The sequence below is a fragment of the Delphinapterus leucas genome, chromosome 5 (assembly GCF_059928025.1).
Source record: "Delphinapterus leucas isolate spDelLeu-1000000601 "Yukka" chromosome 5, BTC_Dleu_Yukka2, whole genome shotgun sequence".
NCBI lineage: Eukaryota > Metazoa > Chordata > Mammalia > Artiodactyla > Monodontidae > Delphinapterus > Delphinapterus leucas.
Window position 1 is genome coordinate 110110780 of NC_143133.1, and position 23734 is coordinate 110134513.

The 23734-nt window shown below is 40.5% G+C and overlaps 1 protein-coding gene across 3 annotated transcripts in view; it reads right to left on the reverse strand.

The window, feature by feature from the left end:
• ARHGAP10 (Rho GTPase activating protein 10) overlaps positions 1-23734 on the reverse strand; it is a 335363-nt gene that overhangs the window by 102320 nt on the left and 209309 nt on the right. For all 3 annotated transcript variants that reach the window (XM_089912398.1, XM_022599764.3, XM_022599763.3), the window contains one exon: positions 11979-12037. In XM_089912398.1, coding sequence (XP_089768524.1) covers positions 11979-12037 — 59 coding nt within the window. The remainder of the gene's footprint in view (positions 1-11978; positions 12038-23734) is intronic.

A 23734-nucleotide genomic window follows, 5' to 3' on the forward strand; every position in this document is an offset into this window, starting at 1 on the left:
CAGGCAAGGCAGGGTAAGCAGGCTTAAGACTGGTTGCTGTGAATTTTTTCAGCAGGCTCGGGGGTATGGAGATTGTTCCTGATTACCTGGTTCCTGGCTCTGAGGCAGTTAAGGCAGAAGAATATTGGTCTGGAGTGTTAGAACCCAAAAGATGGGGTCGGGGAGGGAAAAACGGGCTCTGGATTGGTTAGTCTGCACATGGAAAGTGTGCTCAGGTTAAATATCTCTAGGAATTGGTTAGCCCCAGGAAGGGCAGTCTCCCCAGAGTCAGTCAAGCCCCAGATGTCAAAATATTAGAATAATGAGACATACTTGACAGTGTTTATTTGGAATAAGGTCACTGCAGATATCGTTAGTTAAAATGAGACCACAGTGGGGCAGGGTGGTCCTTTAATCCAAGGACTGGTATCCTTATAAGAAAACAAAGACGTAGAGGGAAGATGGCCACATGAAGGCAGACATACGGGAGAGTATCATGTATCAATGGAGACAGAGATTGAACAGATGCGCCTACAAGCCAAGGAATGCCAAGGATTGCCAGGAAACACCAGAAGGTGGATGGGGCAAGGCTCCTTCCCTAGAGCCTTCCAAGGAAGCATGGCTCTGCTGACACCCTGATTTGGGACCTCACCTCTAGAACTGTGAGAGAATAAATTTCTGCTGTTTTAAGCCATCTGGTTTGTGGTATTTTGTCACAGCAGCTCTAGCGAACAAATATTGAATATATTACCTTTATCCCTTAGACTTTGGTATTAATGATCATCCATGGCTCTTACGAACAATGTGCCCAAATTCCCTTTATTGTGTTGATAGAATATTATGGGACAAATCGACAAAATGCTTATTATTGAGAATTATGCTAGAGTTGTCAGGGGTGTCAAAGAAGTGACCCGTAAGAACTAGGTGCTCCGTTTACCACAGCAGGAAGGAAGGTTACAAATCGCTATGGAAGTTCACAGAGAGCTGCCAGGGATGCTCAGGAAGGTTTCGCATAAGGGAGAATGTTTGAGTCAGGGCTTGAAGAACGGGAGAGGTTTCAGGGAAGGGTGGAACTAAGGAGTGTGGGGTACATTCTGGATTCAGCAAACAGTGTGAGAAAATACACAGCCTATTCAGAGACCGCTCCTAAGCTTACATAAAGGTGGTCAGGGCCAAACTCTGGTCCGTAAAGACCAATATTACTCAGCCATAAAAAAGAACAAAATAAAAATATATATACATATATAAATTAAAAAATAATAATAATAAATAAATAAGAACAAAATAATACCATGTGCAGCAACATGGATGGACCTAGAGACTGTCATACTGAGTGCAGTAAGTCAGACAGAGAAAGACAAATATATGATATCGCTTATAGGTGGAATCTAAAAAAAAATGGTACAAATGAACTTATTTACGAAACAGAAATAGAGTCACAGATGTAGAAAACAAACTTATGGTTACCAAGGGGCAAGTGGGGGGAGGGATAAATTGGGAGATCAGGATTGACATATACACACTACTATATATAAAATAGATAACTAATAAGGATCTACTGTATAGCACAGGGAACTCTGCTCAATACTCTGTAATGACCTACCTGGCAAAAGAATCTAAAAAAGAGTAGATATATGTATAAATGATTCACTTTGCTGTACAGCAGAAACTAACACAACATTGTAGATCATCTATACGCCAATAAAAATTAGTTAAAAAAGAGAACTTGTCTTTACTGGTTGCTTCTAAATTAGTCACTGAAAGTAAAGCAAGGAAGGGATATGAGGAGAGTTAAATTGGGGGGAAGACATACCTGACATTTGTAGAGGATGAATTAGAATGGGGAAAATAGCAAACTAAGAGGGAACAGCTATGTGGTCAAGAAGTATTGAGGCAGGAAGGGGCGGGGACTGGGGTGGGGAAAGGGATCAAACTACAAATAAGGAAATAGAGCAAAGAAGTATAGTTTGCAGTCAGATGGTAGAATCACCGCTTCCAAGTGGCCTTGGGCAAGTTACCTAACCTCGCTGGGCCTCAGGGTCCTCACCTGCAAAATGAAGCGAATAGCACTACCTCGGAAGGCCACTTGAGATTCCGTGAGGCGGCATCTTTAAAGCACTTAGCCCCAGCAACTTGCATACAGAGGCACTGGACCGCTGTTAGCAGTCACTGCTGATGCTGTTCACGTCACTGTTGATGTCTGTGTTCCTCTTATGTCAGAGCTACTATGGAAGAGGGAGAATTGACAGGATTTAGCCTCAGACCGGCTATGGGTCAAAGGAAAGAGGCAAAGATGACCGACGTTTCATGTCCTGGTTACCTGGCAGTATGGTCAGTTCTGCTGACAGACAGGAACCCAGGAGGCGAAGCGGGTTTGGGGAGGAAGATAATGGTGGAAGTGACGGAGAAAGTGACATTCAGGGGCTGGTATTCTACCAGGTATCTGGGAAGGGGAAGAGCTTTAGAGGGAAGCTTTAGAGCTGAAGGCCAGCCACGCTCTACAAAGGGTGTGACCTCCAGCACGTGGCCAAGGCTGCCTGAGTACTTCAGAGGCTAACAGAGGACGCGGTGGGAAAAGAGCTCCAAAGACGTACAGGGGAGATGCCCAGGGAGCTAAGCAAAGCACAGGAGGAGGAAGAGACAAGAGGACCAGGGAGTTTCAGGGTCATCAGAAAGTCAAGTGAGAAGAAACCTGCAAAGACTGGGGAGCTAGTGCTATCCAGAGTTACGGGAGACTGGGGAATCGAAAGACAGAGAAGGGGGCCACAGCTAAATTTACCAATTTTTACAAAAAAGGAGGTTAAAGAGTGAAGTGCTGAAGAGAATGGGGATGGTGGGATTTCAGACCAATGGTTCAAAACAGAAGAAAGGGAAGGGAAGGGAGAAGGTAAAGCAGATCAAGAACAGGGAATTTGGGTGGGTGGGAGGGAGGGAGACACAAGAGGGAAGAGATATGGGAACATATGTATATGTATAACTGATTCACTTTGTTATAAAGCAGAAACTAACACACCATTGTAAAGCAATTATACTCCAATAAAGACGTAAAAACAAAAAGAACAGGGAATTTGGGTGGGAGGGAGGGAGAAGCAAGAGGTAAGAGACATGGGAACATATGTGTATGTATAACTGATGCACTTTGTTATAAAGCAGAAACTAACACACCATTGTAAAGCAATTATACTCCAACAAAGGTGTAAAAAAAAAAAAGAACAGGGAATTTGGTGGGGCTTTTTGTTTGGTTTTTATAACTGAGATGCAATTGACATGTAACATTATATTAGTTTCAGGTGTACAACATAGTGATTCAATATTTGGATACACTGCAAAATGATCACCACAATAAGTTACCAATTTTTTTTCTTGTGATGAGAATTTTTAAGATCTACTCTCTTGGGACTTTCCTGGTGGCGCAGTGGTTAGGAGTCCGCCTGCCAATGCAGGAGACACGGGTTCGAGTCCTGGTCCGGGAGGATCCCACATGCCACAGAGCAGCTAAGCCCGTGTGCTACAACTGCTGACCCTGCGCTCTAGAGCCCGCAAGCCACAACTACTGAAGCCCGCGTGCCTGGAGCCCGCGCTCCGCAGCAGGAGAGGCCACTGCAATGAGAAGCCCACGTGTAGCAACGAAGACCCAATGCAGCCAAAAATAAATACATAAAATAAATTTATATAAAAAAAAGATCTACTCTCTTAACAACTTTCAAATATACAATACAGTATTAGCAACTATAGTCATCATGCTGTACATTACATCCTCATGACTCATTTATCTTTTTTTTTTCTCATTCATCTTATAATTGGAAGTCTGTACCTTTTGACCCACTTCTCCCACTTTGCCCACCCCCTGGCCTCCCACCTCTGTCAACCATCCATCTGTTCTCTGTACCTATGAACTTGGGTTTTTTGCTTTGGATTTTTTTTTTTAAGAGTCCACAAATAAGTGAAATGATACAGTATTTATCTTTCTCTGCTTGACTTAAGGAATTTTTTTTTTTCAAAACGATAATAGTTTCACCTTCTTGTCATTGTAAAAATTAAATATCTTTTCTGCTAAAATTTTAGGAAACATAGATAAAATAAAAATTCAGTTGAAAAAAACACTAAAAATCTGAAACATATAGAGTTGAGAAAGACCAAGCAATCAGATTACACAGAACTCCTACAAATCAGAAAAGAGAGAGAGAACCCAAAAGGAAAACAGGGAAAAGCATGGAGCAGAAACTTCATGAAAGGGGACAGCCATACCACCAATAAGTGTATGGAAAAAGCACTAAACCTCATTAGTTATCAGAAAAACAGAAATTAAAACCACAATAAAGGATTCCTATACACCCATCAGGATGGCTTTAAGTGAATATTAAGCTTGGGCAAGGACACGAAGAAACTGGAACTGTCATAGAGTAACTGGGTGGGAATAATTAAATGGTACAACCACTCTGGAGAACTGTTAGTTAGGCAGTATCTACTAATGTTGAACACACACATTCCCAACGACCCCAAAATGTCATTCATAGGACCATTCACTAAAGGACACATAGCAGAATGTTCTCGGCAGCAGCACCCTTGGTAACAGTCCAAAACCGAAGCAACTCAAGTGCCCATCAAGAGCAGAACAGGAGGGTGGTGGTATATTCATACCATGGAATACTGTACTGCAATGAGAGTGAACGATCCATTGATTCACTCAACAGGAATGAATCTCACAAGATAAGCAAAAGAAGCCAGACACATTGGTATATTATGTTTGATTCCATTTACAAAAAAGGTCAAATGCAGCAACCCTCACCTGTGGTGTCAGAAGTCAGGAGCGTGCTCACATATCATGGGGGTGGATGGTGACCGTGTGGGTATCAGGAAGGGCTTCTGACAATGCTTTGTTTTGTTTTGTTTTGTTTTGTTTGCGGTTCGCGGGCCTCTCACTGTTGCGGCCTCTCCCGTTGCGGAGCACAAGCTCCGGATGCGCAGGCTCAGCGGCCATGGCTCACGGGCCCAGCCACTCTGCGGCATGTGGGATTCTCCCGGACCGGGGCACGAACCCATGTCCCCTGCATCGGCAGGCGGACTCTCAACCACTGCGCCACTAGGGAAGCCCTTTTTTTTTTTTTTTTTGACTGCACCACTTGGCTTGTGGGATCTTAGTTCCCCAACCAGGGATCGAACCCAGGCCCTCGGCTGTGAAAGCGCAGTGTCCTAAACACTGGACCACCAGGAAATTCCCCAATGTTCTATTTCTTGATCTGGGGGCCGATTACATGGCTATCTTGACTCTGAAAATTCATTAAGCTGCACACTTATTATTTACACTTACTATTTGTGCACATTTCTGTTATGTTTCAACAAAAAGTTCCTTAAAGTTACTCACACAGTAAATCTCAACCTAAGATAAGCTAGTAATTTTTTAAATTATTTCAGATCCTTTTTCAACAAGATATTGAATATAATTCCCTGTGCTATACAGTAGGTCCTTGTTGTTTATCTATTTTAGATATAGTAGTGTGTATCTCTTACTCCCAAGCTCCTAATTTATCTCCCCCTCCCCTTTCCTTTTTGGTAACCATAAGTTTATTTTCAATGTCTGTGAGTCTATTTCTGTGTTGTAAATAAGTTCATTGGTATCATTTTTTTTAGATTCCACATATAAGTGATATATTGTATTTGTCTTTTTCTTTCTGACTTACTTCACTTAGTATGATAATCTCTAGGTCCATCCACGTTGCTACAAATGGCATTATTTCATTCTTTTCTATGGCTAATATTCCATTGTGTGTGTGTATGTGTGTATACACACACATCTTCTTTACTCATTCATCTGTTGATGGACATTTAGGCTGCTTCCACGTCTTGGCTATTGTAAACAGTGCTGCTATGAACACTGGGGTGCGTATATCTTTTCGAATTAGAGTTTTCATCTTTCCCAGATATATGCCCAGGAGTGGGATTGCTGGATCATATGGTATCTCTATTTTTAGAATCTTAAGGACATTCCATACTGCTCTCTATAGTGGCTACCCTAGTAACTTTTAAATGTAATCATTTCAGAGTTTTCCTTCCTTTTTTGTAATGAGATGTTCAAACAACCTACTTCATTTAATATATAATGGAGGGACTTCCCTGGTGGCGCAGTGGTTAAGAATCCGCCTGCCAATGCAGGGGACATGGGTTCGAGCTCTTCTCCAGGAAGATCCCACATGCCACAGAGCAGCTTAGCTCGTGCACCACAACTACTGAGCCCGTGTTCCTAGAGCCCATGCCCCGCAACGACAAGCCACCGCAACGAGAAGCCCGCGCACCGCAACGAAGAGTAGCCCCCGCTCGCCACAACTAGAGGAAGCCCACGTGCAGCAACAAAGACCCAACGTGGCCAAAAATAAATAAATAAAATTAATTAAAATATATATATATATAATGGACATCTCTCCATGCCTTTAAATGGAGTGCACACCATCAATTTTATGAATATTTAGATCGCTCCCAATGTTTGTAAAGTTAAGTTTGCGCCAATTTACACTTCCAGGAGTAGTGTCTGAGAGGGAGGAATGAGATTTTACAACACAGAACACATTGTTGCTAAAGGGAGGGGAGGGAAAAGGCTAGGAAATGAACAGGCACATGATAAAGCAGAACGCAAACAATCAAATCATGCAAAAGACTCTTTGATACAGACTACATTTGTCTTCGAAAATAAAAGTACAGCTATCTAAAGAGTTAGGTGATAAATTACAATCAAGTTTTTAATCGGAGTTGAAACCAACATAATGCCTTACTAAATCAAAGCTGGAGGAAAATGAAAGCAATAAAAATATAATAGCATTTTCAACTCACAGCTTTGATTTTTAAAATGAAATTAAAGCAGGGCCTCTGAAAAAGTCAAAAATTCCAAAGGAAGAAAAGAATAACTGCCTACAATAAGAATTTTGTACATTCAAAGACTGAAAATGTTTGAAAACTTCACCGAAACACTAACTTGTGTGTGTCTTGTCATTAATAATCATTTCCCTCCAAAGAAAACCCAACTTTAATTTTTTTTATTTATTACTTATTGAGAAACACAAGATAGGAAAATAGCTTCCCACCTTCTAAGGATAAGGGCCTTCATTCCTACGTGGAAAATACTAGAATCAGTTTTAAAAATAAAATCAAAACCTTCCACTTGCTTTTTTGAGTCCCTCTCCCACCAGCTCACTCCCATCTCATTTGAAATCATACACACATTCTTTGCCAAGTCTGCTTTTTCCCTTTTCTTCTAAAAAGAAGAATTTGTGTACAGTAAAACTTTTCTTCCATCTTGTTTCATTTTGATATTAATTAATGCTTTGTATTAATGGGCATTTTCATGTGGCTACAATAATAACTTTAAGGTACTCAAAAAGTTTTCTAAGATAAATTACCCTTAGTTGCTTATGCTACGTGCATTTCATTATATTTTAATTGATATAAATTACAAAGAATGCACAGCATAACTTTTTAAAAATCTGAGATACTGAATGAATCATAACATTAATTTCCTGACGAATGCCAGGGACCGGAGTTTACTGTAACAGCAAAAGCATTTTTAATTGTGAAACTACAAATCAGCATCTACAACACTTAATGTCTATCTGCTTATGTTGCTATGCCAGCTAATGGAGCCTGAGAAAGATAGGAGCGTAGCTTACTTGACCTTATCAAAGACACACAGACAGGGAAACTTAAATTTGATATTTAAACGTCATCAGTCAGTAATACTGTAATTTCAGGAAAGCATTAGCAGTAACCATTCAAGCACTTCCCACAGCACACGGGGCTTCAATTACCAGACATCAAGCATCCCAGTCCTTCTGTGGGAGACACTATCTAATACAAGAAATTGACTACAGCAGGCTAAGATAGCTTGATGTCATTAAGCATCCGATTCCTTTAATTTCCAGATTTCTGAGTCCCTCCCCACCAAGACAACATGATTTTGTCTTGTTTCCCCTGCCGGTTTACCAATAAGGATAGAACATTCTGGCTAAGCAAATGCCAGTGCCTTGGATCCTATAATAGTTTTCTTTTTCATCATAAGTGACTAAAGAACTTCGTGATTATGATTTTGCTTCCCAGGTACCTTGACTACAGGAAGAAAACATACTGAAGACAGCAAGACAAGTGCTCTGGTCTGGGGGACAGAAATCTTTCGTGTGCTGCCATATTAGGCGTCCAGGCTTCAGCTGTCATTCTCAAACCAAGTTTAACGTGAGTCCAGCCCTGAAGCATGGATCCAATTCTTACCAATATGATCCGTCAGAGACTCTGAGCCTGAAAGGCTGAGACACACACCAAGGACTACAACATTCTCAAAGGTAATAAACATCATGCAGTAAGAGATCCAGGTAAATGCCTGCCAGCCCTCCCCAGCTGGGAACGACCTTCTGACTCCTGCGTAAACCAAGCAAGCTGTATTTTCATCTTACAAATTTCTATACTAAAGGCCCATTATATTCTCTTGCAAGATGGATGGTGTGAAATAATAATAAATATACGCATACTGGTCTCTGCACCCAGTTCCTGACGCTGAGCTCCTAAAAGCCTTGTATCTGGGGGTGCTCTGAGAGCCTTTTGTTCTAGTATTTCTAGTTTCTTTTTTTAATTTTTTTTTATTTTTGCGGTGTGAGGGCCTCTCACTGCTGTGGCCTCTCCCGTTGCGGAGCACAGGCTCCGGACGCGCAGGCCCAGCGGCCATGGCTCACGGGCCCAGCCGCTCCGCGGCATGTGGGATCCTCCCAGACCGGGGCACGAACCTGTGTCCCTTGCATTGGCAGGCGGACTCTCAACCACTGCGCCACCAGGGAAGCCCTCTAGTCTCTGATACAGAGCTCCTAGGGCCTCTGTCATTTCCTAAGTGATTGGAATGTCTTACACCAAGCTCCTAAGTCCCCTGGAATTTGGGGGCTGATAAGAACATCTTCTGTTTTAATGAGGTGACTTTTGGTGGGCTTCTAGATGGAGGCTGGTCACAAGAGAGGTTAGAAGCTTGGAATTTTCAGATCTACCCACCATTCTCTGGAGAGGGGAGGGGACAAGAAATGGAGCTCACAATCCATCATGGCTACAGGATGAAGCCTTCATAAAAATCCCCCTAGCACAGGGTATGGACTCTAGCAAATTCTCATGTCCAAGGTAGGGGTTACGAGAAAGCTGATTTCTAGCCAGTCAGTCAAAAGTACCAGGGATAACCTGGGACTTGGAACTGGTGTCTTTCATGGGGGGTGCAGTTTTGTAGGACGAGTCCTTAACTTGTGGGATCAGAGGCTAACTCCAGATAAACAGAATCAGACCTGAATCCAACTGCAGGACACGCAGCTGGCATCACAGAATTGGTTGGTGTGGGGAAAACCCACACATTTGGTGACCAGAAGTGCAGTACTATGTGTGTACAGAAGACACACAGGAGTGACTTTCCTAGACAGAGGGTCTCCAGTTCCTTTTAGCAATTTTAAGTTAACTCCCTCAGCTGAAAGGGTTATTTGGACGCTTTCAAAAAAAAGTTTTTTTTTAATGTCTCAATGCATTCACCATTGACCAGTAGGTATTTCTTTTAAGAATGAAAAACAAAAGATGTTTGCCTTCTGTGGTGACAGCAAAGAAAGAAAATTCACATTTGTATCACACACTCCAGAAATTAACTCACAGGTTCTCAACGGAACTCTACAGGAAACAAACTGATGAGAAGAAATGAAGGGACCCAGGAGAAACCTTCAGAACCCTCAGCAGGGAGGGGAGAAAAGACCATCTCAACACCACAGAACAGACTGAAACTACTGCACATGACTGAAAAGAATCAAAATTTAGTTTCCATGCTGGTGTGAGAGGCAGTAACAGAGATGGGTGATGCTTGATCATTTTAGAAGTCAGCTCAGCTAAGACACTGCAGCAAAACAAGGGAATCTCTGCCATCGTTAATGGAAAATGATAGCTTAACTGCAATTCCAAGTTTCCAACATTATTCAAGAGGAGACTAATCCTGGCCACCTGATTTCTGTGACCGTTTTAGTCAACACTGGAAAGGACACATGCAAAGATCAGAGGACCTGCTTCTATACTCTTTCCTGAGAGTGCTCACAAGAGAGCTGAATAAAAAATGAAAGTCTGCACTGGAAATGTTGGCCATGAAAATACACCCATTTAATATACGTACTTTTCCCCATTAAATAAGGTAACTATGGGTCCCATGCCAACCGTAACTCCGCTTGGGTGCAAATACCTGCCAATAATTACAGTAGCTACAGTGTTTCTCTGGAACAGGCTTGTTATTCAAATCATTGTGAAGACTCTATGTCAGATCCCAACATAGTCAGGAAGCAGAACACAAGGTACTCGTCTAGGAGGTGATGCTACCCTTCATACTGGCACAATGTCTTCTCCCACAGTGTTGAAAGATAGCCTCAACAACTCTTGAAACTCACCTCCTACCACCACGGACTTAGTAAACACTTGTAAGTTCCTACCTCTTCATCTGGTAGAATACATCGATGTTAGAATTTCAAACACACTGGATTCGGTTACAAGGCGTGATAATGATACTAACCTGTGGTAACTGAAAACTTTATTCCATAATCCCTTTATCTTTCTCCAATTCTCAAAGGATTCTAGATTAAAATTGGCACTCTTCTGCTTTTTCCAGTCTCTGAGGCAAACATGAAACAACTGTTCTCCAATGAGAGTTTAATTTCTCTTCCCCCGGTTTGCCAAAAATGCCACGGGGAAGAATCAAAACAACTAAGCATTTGCTTGAGTTTTTGCCAAGAAATCTTTCCCCCACTTCCTTGATCATACAAACTCCCTTTAAAAAGAAAAAAGAAATCCTCTTCCATGTGAAAACAAAAGTGAACAGAACCATATTTTTGCCTTTTCCAAATGCCTGTTTTATATGTAGAGTCTAACTGGGCCTAACTATTCCTTCTTTCTGCAACCTCCTAGGAAACTTCATGCTGGCTGGAGCAGGGGCCTCACAAGAAGATACATTTAAAGCAATGTTCAGGCAGGAGTAACATAGGACCCAAGGGATTGCTCTAAAGTTTTCAACAGATTAAACGATGGAATACATCCAAGGGAAGAAAATAAAAGGAAATGGAGATACAGTTACAACTACTGTCAGTGCACCTGTGAAAACCAATACTGCAGGTTTTAGCCAGTGGAACTGGGGTTTTGAACTTTAAATAAAGATCTCCAAAATCTGGCAAGTTACTTAACATGTCTCCACCTTCCTTTCCTTAACTATTAAATACCTAACACCAGAATATTTTGGAAGACTCGGATGATTTAACGCCAAGGGTCGAATAGAAAAAGTGAGTGTGTACAACAGAGAGTGTAAGAGAGTATATCAGAGAGAGAAAACAAGAAAGCTTGAAATGAGCATGACTCACAAAAAATTTAATCACAAATTAAAATGCTACCAACTATAAGCCTTTCTCATTTAACATTTTATCACATAGAATTCACTCTCTACCAAATATTGTGTGGGCTTCCGGTATGAGCTCACAATATTCCTTCTGCCGGCAATTTCCATCTCAATATCCTTCTACGTGAAGTCATTTCCAACATGCGAATCTCTCCGAATCTGCTAATCTCCCCAACCTTCTGTAGGTTAAATACTCCTGTGCTCCCATCGTACTCTCATGTCATTATTATATACATTATGGTCCAGGGAGAGGTGTGTGTGCTCCAATACTTGCTAAAGAATTGGCTCCTGGGGGCAGAAATCCTTTCATGCCTCTATATATTCATTATATACCAGTGAGTAGTGCACAGTAGGACATAAATACATGTCTGTGAGTGAATGAATGAATGAATGAATAAATATATTAATTGTCCCTTTTTTCATCTTCTAAAAGGGGGGGGGGCAAACACCTCCTCAAGTGATTTCCATTTTTAACACAGATTACAATAACATAAAGATAAATTTTTCATGTGGAAATTTCAGTTTGTACACACTGTCAATCACAAAACTGTTTCTATCACCTAGATGTAATACGTACTGGCTGGAACAATGAAGTCTCCGTGTAATTCATAGGTCATCAGCGGCTCTGGAAGACTCCTGTATTAAAAGGACAGCTTAGAATTACCAAATACAAATAGGTCACATCTTTTTGCATTCATTTTTTATAAAAGGATATTAAATATGTCATGCATTTCTTAATGTACAAAACTTCCCTAGGAAATACTTTTACATATCAAAGAAGATACATCATTCAAATGGATTCCTTTATTAAGTGTTACCTGCACCACGCACTGTCCAAGCTTAAGTAGTCACAAATCTCTATCAGATCTAACCACACAGTATTTCATATTTAATCTTGGAAAGTACCTTTATAAACATCTGATTTCATGTATAAAACTCCCTTCCACATACTAACTTATTTAAAGTCAAATATTCTATCCAACCAAATATAAACATATAATTTTGAAAATCACCTCTAGGATATTAACTGGATGCCACAAAAAAAAATATGGAAAAGATTAAACAAATTTAAAGAAATCAAGTCCTCTTTTTTTTTTTTTAAGATTTTTTTGATGTGGACCATTTTTAAAGTCTTTATTGAATTTGTTATAATACTGTTTCTATGTTTTGTTTTGTTTTTGTTTTTGTTTTTGTTTTGGCCATGAGGCATGTGGGATCTTAGCTCCCCGACCAGGTATCGAACCCACACCCCCTGCACTGGAAGGTGAATTCTTAACCACTGGACCACCAGGTAAGTCCCTCCAGTCCTCTTCTCTTACATCTCTATTATAAAAATATGATATCCAATATTGATGTATGCCTATGAAATAACAGAGAAATGAAATAAAATTGATGACAACTTAAAAAACACCCATATCATTTTAATTTTCTACAAACAGATTACATAAATGGTAGATTTTTATCCTGTGGTCAACAGAATGTTACAGTTCAATCAACATTTATACATATCTTAAATTTTAAAAGACCAGATCTCCAGACTCTATAAACACCTAAAGAACACTAAGACAAGTTATCAATCTGTACAGCCCTTCTGGAGGGCAATCTGGCAAGACAAAAGATAAAAACTTTTAAAAGGTTTAAATCACGTAGCCCAGAAACTCCTCTTCAAATGCTTAAAAAAAAAGACATCAAAGATACACACACAAAAAAATTTTAAACATATGCAAAAGCCCCAAAAAAATGCCAGGGATAAAGAAGGTCATTTCATATTGATAAAGAGGTCAATTCATCAAGAAGACATAATAATCCTAAATGGTTGTTTGTTTTTTTTAACAATCCTAAATGTTAGTGGGTCTAATAACAGGATCTTCAAAATCCAGGAAGCAAAAATGGATGGAACTGCAAGGAGAAATAGACAAATCCACAAATATGGCCAGAGACTTAAATACCTCTGTGTCTCAATAACTGAGAGAACGAGCAGACAAAATCAGTTAGGACAGAGAAGATTTGACCAAAGCTATCAACCAACTTCACCTGACTGGTACGTCCATCACCTAAATGAAACGCCACCCAAAAGCAACAGAAGACACATTCTTTCCCAGTGCGTATGAAGCATTTATCAAGATAAAGATATCCTGGACCATGAAACTAATCTCCATAAATTTAAAAAGGTTCAATTTATACAGGGTATTTCTCTGATTACAGTAAAAATTAAATTAGAGATCAATAACAGAGATATCTAGAAAACCTCAAAGAAAGGAATATCAGGAAGTACTCTGAATTGAAACAAAAATGAAAATACAACATATCAGAGTTTAAGGGATGTTGGTAAAGCAGTATTTGGTGGTAAATTTATACCACTAAGTACCTATGTTAGAAAAAAGAAAGGTCTTCAACTTCCTACCTTAAACAGCCAAAAAGAAAGTAAATTAAACCCAAAATAAGCAGAAAAACAGAAACAAAGATCAGAGCAGAAATCAATTAAACAGAAAACAAACAAACAGAAACAGAGAAAATAAATAAATCCAAAAACCGGTTCTTCGAAATAATCAATAAAGTTGGTAAGTCTAGCCATAATAATTAGGAAATAAAAGAAAACACAAATCACCAATCAGAAATAATAGAGGTGACTGAAGAATCACTCCAGGTTCTAAAGTATTACAAAGAAAATAAAATATTATGAAAATATTCATGCCCACAAATTCAACAGTTTAGATGAAATGGACAAATGTCTCAAAAGACACAAACTACTAAGTCTCACTCCAAAAGAAATAGGTAACCTGAGAAACAGGTAACCCATATCAATTAGAGAAAATGAATTTGTAGTTAAAAATCCTGCCAATAAGAAAGCTCTAGGCCCAAATGACTCACTGATAAATTCTATCAAACAGTTAAAAAAGAAATAATACCAATTCTATGCAAATCCTTCCAGAAAATAGAAGAGGGAATATTTTCTAACTCATTCTTTGATGTCAGCATTTACCTTAGTACCAAAATTAAATACATTATAAGAAAACTACAGACTGGTATTACTCATGAATGTAGATGCAACTATTCTAAATAAAACGTTAGCAACTGGAATTCAACAAGATAAATAAAAGGATAATACATCATGACCAAGCTGGGTTTATCACAGAAATGTAACTGCCTTAATATTAAATTAAAATCAATGCAACTCACCATACTAGCAAACAACAGACAATTCAGTGGAGAAAGGACAGTTTTTCCCACAAATGGTACTGAAACAACTGGACATCCATATTCAAAAGTGAACTTGGATCCATATTCTATATCTTACACAACGACTAACTTAAAATAGATCATAGATCTAAGTGTAAAACCTAAAACTATAAAACTTCTAGAAGAAAACATAAAATTTTTGTGACTTTGGATTAGGCAAAAGCACAATCCATAAAGTACAGTCCATAAAAACTAGTAAATTCAACTTCATCAAAATTTTTAAATGCTCTTTGCAAGGCACTTTTAAGGGAATGAAAATACAAGCCAGGAAGCCAGGAAGAAAACATCTGCAAAGCACATTATCTAAAGACTTGTATCCGAAATATCAAGATTTGGCAAGGATGTAAAGGAAATGGAACTCTTGTACATCGTAAGTGGAAATGTAATGAAAAATAACCACTTTGGAAAAAAGTTTGTCCGTTTCCCCAAAAGTTAAACGTACACCTATCGTACAATCCAGGCGTTATACTCTTAGGATTTACCCAAGAGGAATGAAAGCCTACGTTCACTCAAAGATTTGCACACAAAGGTTTTTAGTAGCTTTATTTATAATAGCCAAAAGCTATAAACAACCCAAGTATTTATTAACAGGTAAATGGATAAAACAGAAATTTGTGGTGTATCCATAAAATGGAACACTAGTTAGCATTGAGAAGGAATGAACTATTGGTCCCTGCTACAACACAGGTGAATCTGTAATTATGCTGAGTGAAAGAACCCAGATTTTAAAAAGTACATGCTACGTTATTCCATTTATATGAAATTATAGGAAGGGCAAATTAATGTATAATGACAGAAAGCAGACCAGTGGTTTGCCCAGGGATGAGGGAATGAGAAGAGAAAAGTGAGAGACAGGGAGTTCAAAGGGGCTTGAGGAAACTCTGGGGGTGATGGGAGGGTTCAGCCACTTGATTTTGGTGATGGCTTCACAGATGTACACACACATCAAACTTATCAAAATGTATACTATAAATATATGCAGTTTATTGTACGTCAGTTACACGTCAATAAAACTTCAACAAAATGGAAAAACAAATTTACAGATGATGTTCCCTACATACAATTTTTTATTGAATAAATTTCACTTGGAACATTGGATAAGTTTAAGGTGTACAGCCTATTATTTTGATACATTTATATATTGTGATATCACCGATGTGCCAATATTTATCACATTACATAATTATAGTGTACTATTATTGTCTACATTCATTATACTGCACCTTAGATCTCTAGGGTCTATTTACTACTCATTACAAGTTTGTACCCTTATACACCATCAATCTTATCCCTCCACCATCCCCTAGTAGCCACCATTTTATCTTACATACAGCGTTTGATGCTGCAGGACACACACGGACACACACGTGTGCACATGCACATGAAATGACAGCTGTAGAGGCCGACACTAAAACTTAAAAGCACTAGTGAAGAAAAAACTGTTCTTTTATTTCCTCTCTCCCTCCCCTTCATCCCCTACACTCTCATTTAGAAAAGAAAAATAAAATGAATTACACCACAGACTAAATAAAGAAAAAGAAGAGGCAATCAGAAGGAAACCTTTGGTTTTGTTTCACAACTCGAACAAGCAGGAAGTAGCGATGAAGGAAAATGCTAATCTGTCAGAGAATGAAAGTTAAAGGGCTTCGAAAAGCAAGGGGGAAAAATGAGAACACTCAGAAACCCCATAGAGAGCATTTCTTTTCCAATAAAAATGAATTTGAATCTAGGTATCTTCTACATGCTGCTTATATCACTGCTGTATGTCTAGCCAGGCAATGCAGCATAAAAAAATAAGTATTAAGTATTGTTAATGTTGGGGAAGCAGTAATAAAAATGACAAGTTCCCCATACAAGATTCATTATATTGAGTCATCATAACCTGTCGGCTTCTCACCCAACATGAGCTACCTCTCAATGGGCTCTGTCTAGGGGTATAAAGCATAATATTTACTAGGGTGGCATTTTCTTCCCCAAAAGTCCCATTCTCATTTCCAGGCTTAGAAGTTTCTTCCAGGTAAAATCATTTTACTACAAACCTCACAAAATAGCTCATCTCTCCCCTGACAATGGGAAAATGCTGAAATGAACACATGACCGGAAATCAAAATTATGGTCGGAACAGGTGGGAAATCAACCAGAGGGCTGGAACCCAACCCTCGTTTTAGTTTAAAAAAAAAAAAAAACTTCACCTCAAGTCAGAAGAAGAAAACGGGAGATGCCATACATGTGTCTATTGCACATATTTTTCTATCTCCCAGACCCTGGAGGCTTTGCTCATTTTAGTTTAGTGTTTGTTGGGGGACGGAGGGGGGATGGGGATGTTTGGCTATTTCCCTTCTTCTGTTTTCAACCTCCGATCCAACATTTGCAGCGAAAAGAATTCAAAGGCAACAGCTTCTTTGGTGAGAAAAGCTATATTCAGCTTCGTGTCATTGTGCCATAAGTGACCCAGGCAGGCTGGCTCCAGAGCCCATGCTCCAAACCATCACACTGTATTACCTCTTGTGCTAAAAGAAACACCCTTGCTTGACCGTAACCAGGTAGCCAAAATGAAGGTAAATAAAAACCTCAGTTTTCTCCTCTTTGGTGCATCACCAGAAAACTTATTAATTAAATCCTAATTACTGCATCTTCAGTTGCTAAAAATAACATAGAGGAAGGGAACAGCAACCTAACTTTCAAATCTCCCAAGGCATCTGCTATTTTATGATAATCACTTTATCACCTTCAGGCAGCCTGTGTATATTGTTAGGAGTGAAGTTATACAATAATAGCATCTCCTAATGTTCTTCTGTAGGCAATGTTTGCTTAAAAGTGAAATTCAATAGGATGAAGCAATGTAAAGAGAAGAAAACAGAAAAAGTAACACAAGACCAGAGACAAGAAGGAACTAACTTCAGAGAGTATCAAGAACCAGAAAGAGGGCTTCCCTGGTGGCGCAGTGGTTGAGAGTCCGCCTGCCGATGCAGGGGACACGGGTTCGTGCCCCGGTCCGGGAAGGTCCCACATGCCGCGGAGCGGCTGGGCCCATGAGCCATGGCGGCTGAGCCTGCGCGTCCGGAGCCTGTGCTCCGCAACGGGAGAGGCCACAACAGTGAGAGGCCCGCGTACCGCAAGAAAAAAAAAAAAAAAGAACCAGAAAGAAACTGTATGTATTGCAGAAAAAGATCCTCTAGTTTATTAAACTAATTCCCCCAACAAGGGAAGAAAGAATCATGTGAAGCAGGAAAAAACACACATGCAATTTACTACAAAAGAAGTGGATTTTTGCCCTTAGCTTCCACCCAATAACCAAATCATTTTGAACTGCACTAGGCATAAGCTTACCAAACAGTAAACTGGGTTTAAAACTACCTCCTGGCAAAGCACCATCCTCTGCTGGTCAGATTAATATAGGAAATTTATTTTACTTTTATATCCTTCACCCATTCTGTCCTTCATCCGTCTAATACAGGCTTTCTCAACCTCAGCACTACTGACATTTTGGACATCTGGGGACAGGGGAGGGCCGTCTCGCGCACTGCAGATGTTCAGCAGTCCATCCCTGGTCTCCACGCATTAGATGCCAGCAGCATCCCTCTTCAGGAATCCTGCCAACCAAAAATGTCTCCAAATATTGCCAAAGAGCCCTGGAGTAGGGCTGGAGAGTACCAAAATCACCCCCAGTTTAGAACCTCTGCTCTCATATTTGAGTGACAGAGTTAGCTCTAGATGCTGAGACACTGCAATGACCAAAACCACATAAGATGTCAATATCATCAGGAAGTGTACACTCCAATCCCAGGGTTGGGGCTTATGAGATATTTTACCATAATCCTCATCTAAACCAGTTAGTCACTACCAGTAGCAAACTAAACATAAGCACATAGATTTAGTCTTCATTTTACCCCCTTCTAGAACAGGGATAATAATAAGGTCGTCCCTCCGCATAAGCAGGGGATTGGTTCCAGGACCCACTTTGGACATCAAAATCTGCAGCTCAAGTTCTACAGTCTGGCCTCAGTTTCCACAGATTCAACCAACTTTGGACCGTAAACATCCTACACCATCCGCGGTTGGTTGAATGTGGGACCAACCTGAGGATACAGAGGACTGGCTGTACTTAAAAGGTTAAGAAAAAAAATCTCAAACAGTGGCTAAAAACATCTTCTTTGGCAGTTGAGGAAGATGGCGGAAGAGTAAGACGCAGAGATCACCTTCCTCCCCACAGATACATCAGAAATACATCTACACGTGGAACAACTCCTACAGAACACCTACTGAACGCTGGCAGAAGACCTCAGACCTCCCAAAAGGCAAGAAACTCGCCACGTACCTGGGTTGGGCAAAAGAAAAAACAGAGACAAAAGGATAGGGACGGGACCTGCACCAGTGGGAGGGAGCCGTGAAGGAGGAAAGGTTTCCACACACTAGGAAGCCCCTTCGCGGGCGGAGGCTGCGGGTGGCGGAGTGGGGAAGCTACGGAGCCGCGGAGGAGAGCACAGCAACAGGGGTGCGGAGGGCAAAGCGGGGAGATTCCCGCACAGAAGATCGGTGCCGACCGGCACTCACCAGCCCGAGAGGCTTGTCTGCTCATCCGCCGGGGCGGGCGGGGCTGGGAGCTGAGGCTCGGGCTTCGGGTCGGAGCACAGGGAGAGGACTGGCGGCGTGAACACAGCCTGAAGGGGTTAGTGCGCCACGGCTAGCCGGGAGGGAGGACGGGGAAAAGGCTGGACCTGCTGAAGAGGCAAGAGACTTTTTCTTGCCTCTTTGTTTCCTGGTGCGCGAGGAGAGGGGATTAACAGCGCCGCTTAAAGGAGCTCCAGAGACGGGCACGGACCCCAGAGACGGGCATGAGACGCTAAGACTGCTGTTGCCGCCACCAAGAAGCCTGTGTGCGAGCACAGGTCACTATACACACCTCCCCTCCCAGGAGCCTGTGCAGCCCGCCCCTGCCAGGGTCCCATGATCCAGGGACAACTTCCCCGGGAGAACGTGCGGCGTGCCTCAGGCTGGTGCAACGTCACGCCGGCCTCTGCCGCCGCAGGCTCGCCCTGCATCCGTACCCCTCCCTCCCCCCGACCTGAGTGAGCCAGAGCCCCCGAATCAGCGGCTCCTTTAACCCCGTCCTGTCTGGGCGTGAAGAGACGCCCTCAGGCGACCTACACGCAAAGGCGGGGCCAAATCCAAAGCTGAACCTCGGGAGCTGTGAGAACACAGAGGAGAAAGGGAAATCTCTCCCAGCAGCCTCAGGAGCAGCAGATTAAAGCTCCACAATCAACCTGATGTACCTGCATCTCTGGAATACCTGAAGAGACAACGAATCACCCCAAATTGAGGAGGTGGACTTTGGGAGACATGATATTTTTCCCTTTTTCTCTTTTTGTCCGTGTGTATGTGTACGTTCTGTGTGTTATTTTGTCTGTATAGCTTTGCTTTCACCATTTTTCCTAGGGTTCTGTCCATCCATTTTTTTTTTTACTTTAAAAAAATTTTTAATAATTATTTTTATTTTAATAACTTTATTTTATTTTATCATACTTTATTTTATTTTATTTTATCGTCTTTCTTTCTTTCTACTTTTTCTCCCTTTTATTCTGAGCCGTGTGGATGAAAGGCTCTTGGTGCTCCAGCCAGGAGTCAGGGCTGTGCCTCTGAGGTGGGAGAGCAGAATTCAGGACACTGGCCCACAAGAGACCTCCCAGCTCCACGTAATATCAAATGGCGAAAATCTCCCAGAGATCTCCATCTCAACACCAACACCCAGCTTCACTCAACGACCAGCAAGCTACAGTGCTGGACACCCTATGCCAAACAACTAGCAAGACAGGAACGCAACCCCACCCATTAGCAGAGAGGCTGCCTAAAATCATAAGGCTGCCTAAAATCATAAGGCCACAGACACCCCAAAACACACCACCAGACGTGGACCTGCCCACCAGAAAGACAAGATCCAGCCTCATCCACCAGAACACAGGCACTAGTCCCCACCACCAGGAAGCCTACACAACACACTGAACCAACCTTAGCCACTGGGGACAGGCACCAAAAACAACGGGAACTACGAATGTGCAGCCTGCAAAAAGGAGACCCCAAACACAGTAAGATAAGGAAAATGAGAAGACAGAAAAACACACAGCAGATGAAGGAGCAAGGTAAAAACCCACCAGACCAAACAAATGAAGAGGAAATAGGGAGTCTACCTGAAAAAGAAATCAGAATAATGATAGTAAAGATGATCCCAAGTCTTGGAAATAGAATAGAGAAAATGCAAGAAACATTTAACAAGGACCTAGAAGAACTAAAGAGGAAACAAGCAATGATGAACAATACAATAAATGAAATTAAAAATACTCTAGAAGGAATCAGTAGCAGAATAACTGAGGCAGAAGAATGGATAAGTGACCTGGAAGATAAAATAGTGGAAATAACTACTGCAGAGCAGAATAAACAAAAAAGAGTGTAAAGAACTGAGGACAGTCTCAGAGACCTCTGGGACAACATTAAACCCACCAACATTCGAATTATAGGGGCCCCATAAGAAGAAGAGAAAAAGAAAGGGACTGAGAAAATATTTGAAGAGATTATAGTCGAAAACTTCCCTAATATGGGAAAGGAAATAGTTAATCAAGTCCAGGAAGCACAGAGAGTCCTATACAGGATAAATCCAAGGAGAAACATGCCAAGACACATATTAATCAAACTACCAAAATTAAATACAAAGAAAACATATGAAAAGCAGCAAGGAAAAAAACAAATAACACACAAGGGAATCCCCATAAGGTTAACAGCTGATCTTTCAGCAGAAACTTTGCAAGCCAAAAGGGAGTGGCAGGACATATTTAAAGTGATGAAGGAGAAAAACCTACAACCAAGATTACTCTACCCAGCAAGGATCTCATTCAGATTTGATGGAGAAATTAAAACCTTTACAGACAAGCAAAAGCTGAGAGAGTTCAGCACCACCAAACCAGCTTTACAACAAATGCCAAAGGAAGTTCTCTAGGATGAGACACAATAGAAGGAAAAGACCTACAATAACAAACCCAAAACAATTAAGAAAGTGGGAATAGGAACATACATATTGAAAACTACCTTAAATGTAAATGGATTAAATGCTCCCACCAAAAGACACAGACTGGCTGAATGGATACAAAAACAAAACCCATATTTATGCTGTCTACAAGAGACCCACTTCAGACATAGGGACACATACAGACTGAAAGTGAGGGGATGGAAAAAGATATTCCATGCAAATGGAAACCAAAAGAAAGCTGGAGTAGCAATTCTCATATCAGACAAAATAGACTGTAAAATAAAGACGATTACAAGAGACAAAGAAGGGACACTACATAATGATCAAGGGATCGATCCAAGAAGAAGATACAACAATTGTAAATATATATGCACCCAACATAGGAGCACCTCAATACATAAGGCAAATACTAACAGCCATAAAAGGGGAAATTGACAGTAACACAATCATAGTAGGGGACTTTAACACCCCACTTTCACCAAAGGACAGATCATCCAAAATGAAAATAAATAAGGAAACACAACCTTTAAATGATACATTAAACAAGATGGACTTAATTGATATTTACAGGACATTCCATCCAAAAACAACAGAATACACATTTTTCTCAAGTGCTCATGGAACATTCTCCACGATAGATCGTATCTTGGGTCACAAATCAAGCCTTGGTAAATTTAAGAAAATTGAAATCGTATCAAGTATCTTTTCCAACCACAACGCTATGAGACTAGATATCAATTACAGGAAAAGATCTGTAAAAAATACAAACACATGGAGGCTAAACAATACACTACTTAATAACGAAGTGATCACTGAAGAAATCAAAGAGGAAATTAAAAAATACCTAGAAACAAATGACAATGGAGACACGACGACCCAAAACCTATGGGATTCAGCAAAAGCAGTTCTAAGAGAGAAGTTTACAGCAATACAATCCTACCTTAAGAAACAGGAAACATTTCAAATAAACAACCTAACCTTGCACCTAAAGCAATTAGAAAAAGAAGAAGAAAAAAACCCCAAGTTCAGCAGAAGGAAAGAAATCATAAAGATCAGATCAGAAATAAATGAAAAAGAAATGAAGGAAACGATAGCAAAGATCAATAAAACTAAAAGCTGGTTCTTTGAGAAGATAAACAAAATTGATAAACCATTAGCCAGAGTCATCAAGAGAAAAAGGGAGAAGACTCAAATTAATAGAATTAGAAATGAAAAAGGAGAAGTAACAACTGACACTGAAGAAATAAAAAGGATCATGAGAGATTACTACAAGCAACTCTATGCCAATAAAATGGACAACCTGGAAGAAATGGACAAATTCCTAGATAAATACAACCTTCCGAGACTGAACCAGGAACAAACAGAAAATATGAACAGACCAATCACAAGCACTGAAATTGAAACTGTGATTAAATATCTTCCAAAAGACAAAAGCCCAGGACCAGATGGCCTCACAGGCGAATTCTATCAAACATTCAGAGAAGAGCTAACACCTATCCTTCTCAAACTCTTCCAAAATATAGCAGAGGGAGGAACACTCCCAAACTCAGTCTACGAAGCCACCATCACCCTGATACCAAAAGCAGACAAAGATGTCACAAAGAAAGAAAACTACAGGCCAATATCACTGATGAACATAGATGCAAAAATCCTCAACAAAATACTAGCAAACAGAATCCAACAGCGCATTAAAAGGATCATACACCATGATCAAGTGGGGTTATCCCAGGAATGCAAGAATTCTTCAATATACACAAATCACTCAACGTGATACACCATATTACCACACTGAAGGAAAAAAACCATACGATCATCTCAATAGATGCAGAGAAAGCTTTCGACAAAATTCAACACCCTTTTATGATAAAAACCCTGCAGAAAGTAGGCAGAGAGGGAACTTTCCTCAACATAATAAAGGCCATATATGACAAACCCACAGCAAGCATCATACTCAGTGGTGAAAAACTGAAAGCATTTCCACTGAGATCAGGAACAAAACTAGGATGTCCACTCTCACCACTCTTATTCAACATAGTTTTGGAAGTTTTAGCCACAGCAGTCAGCGAAGAAAAAGA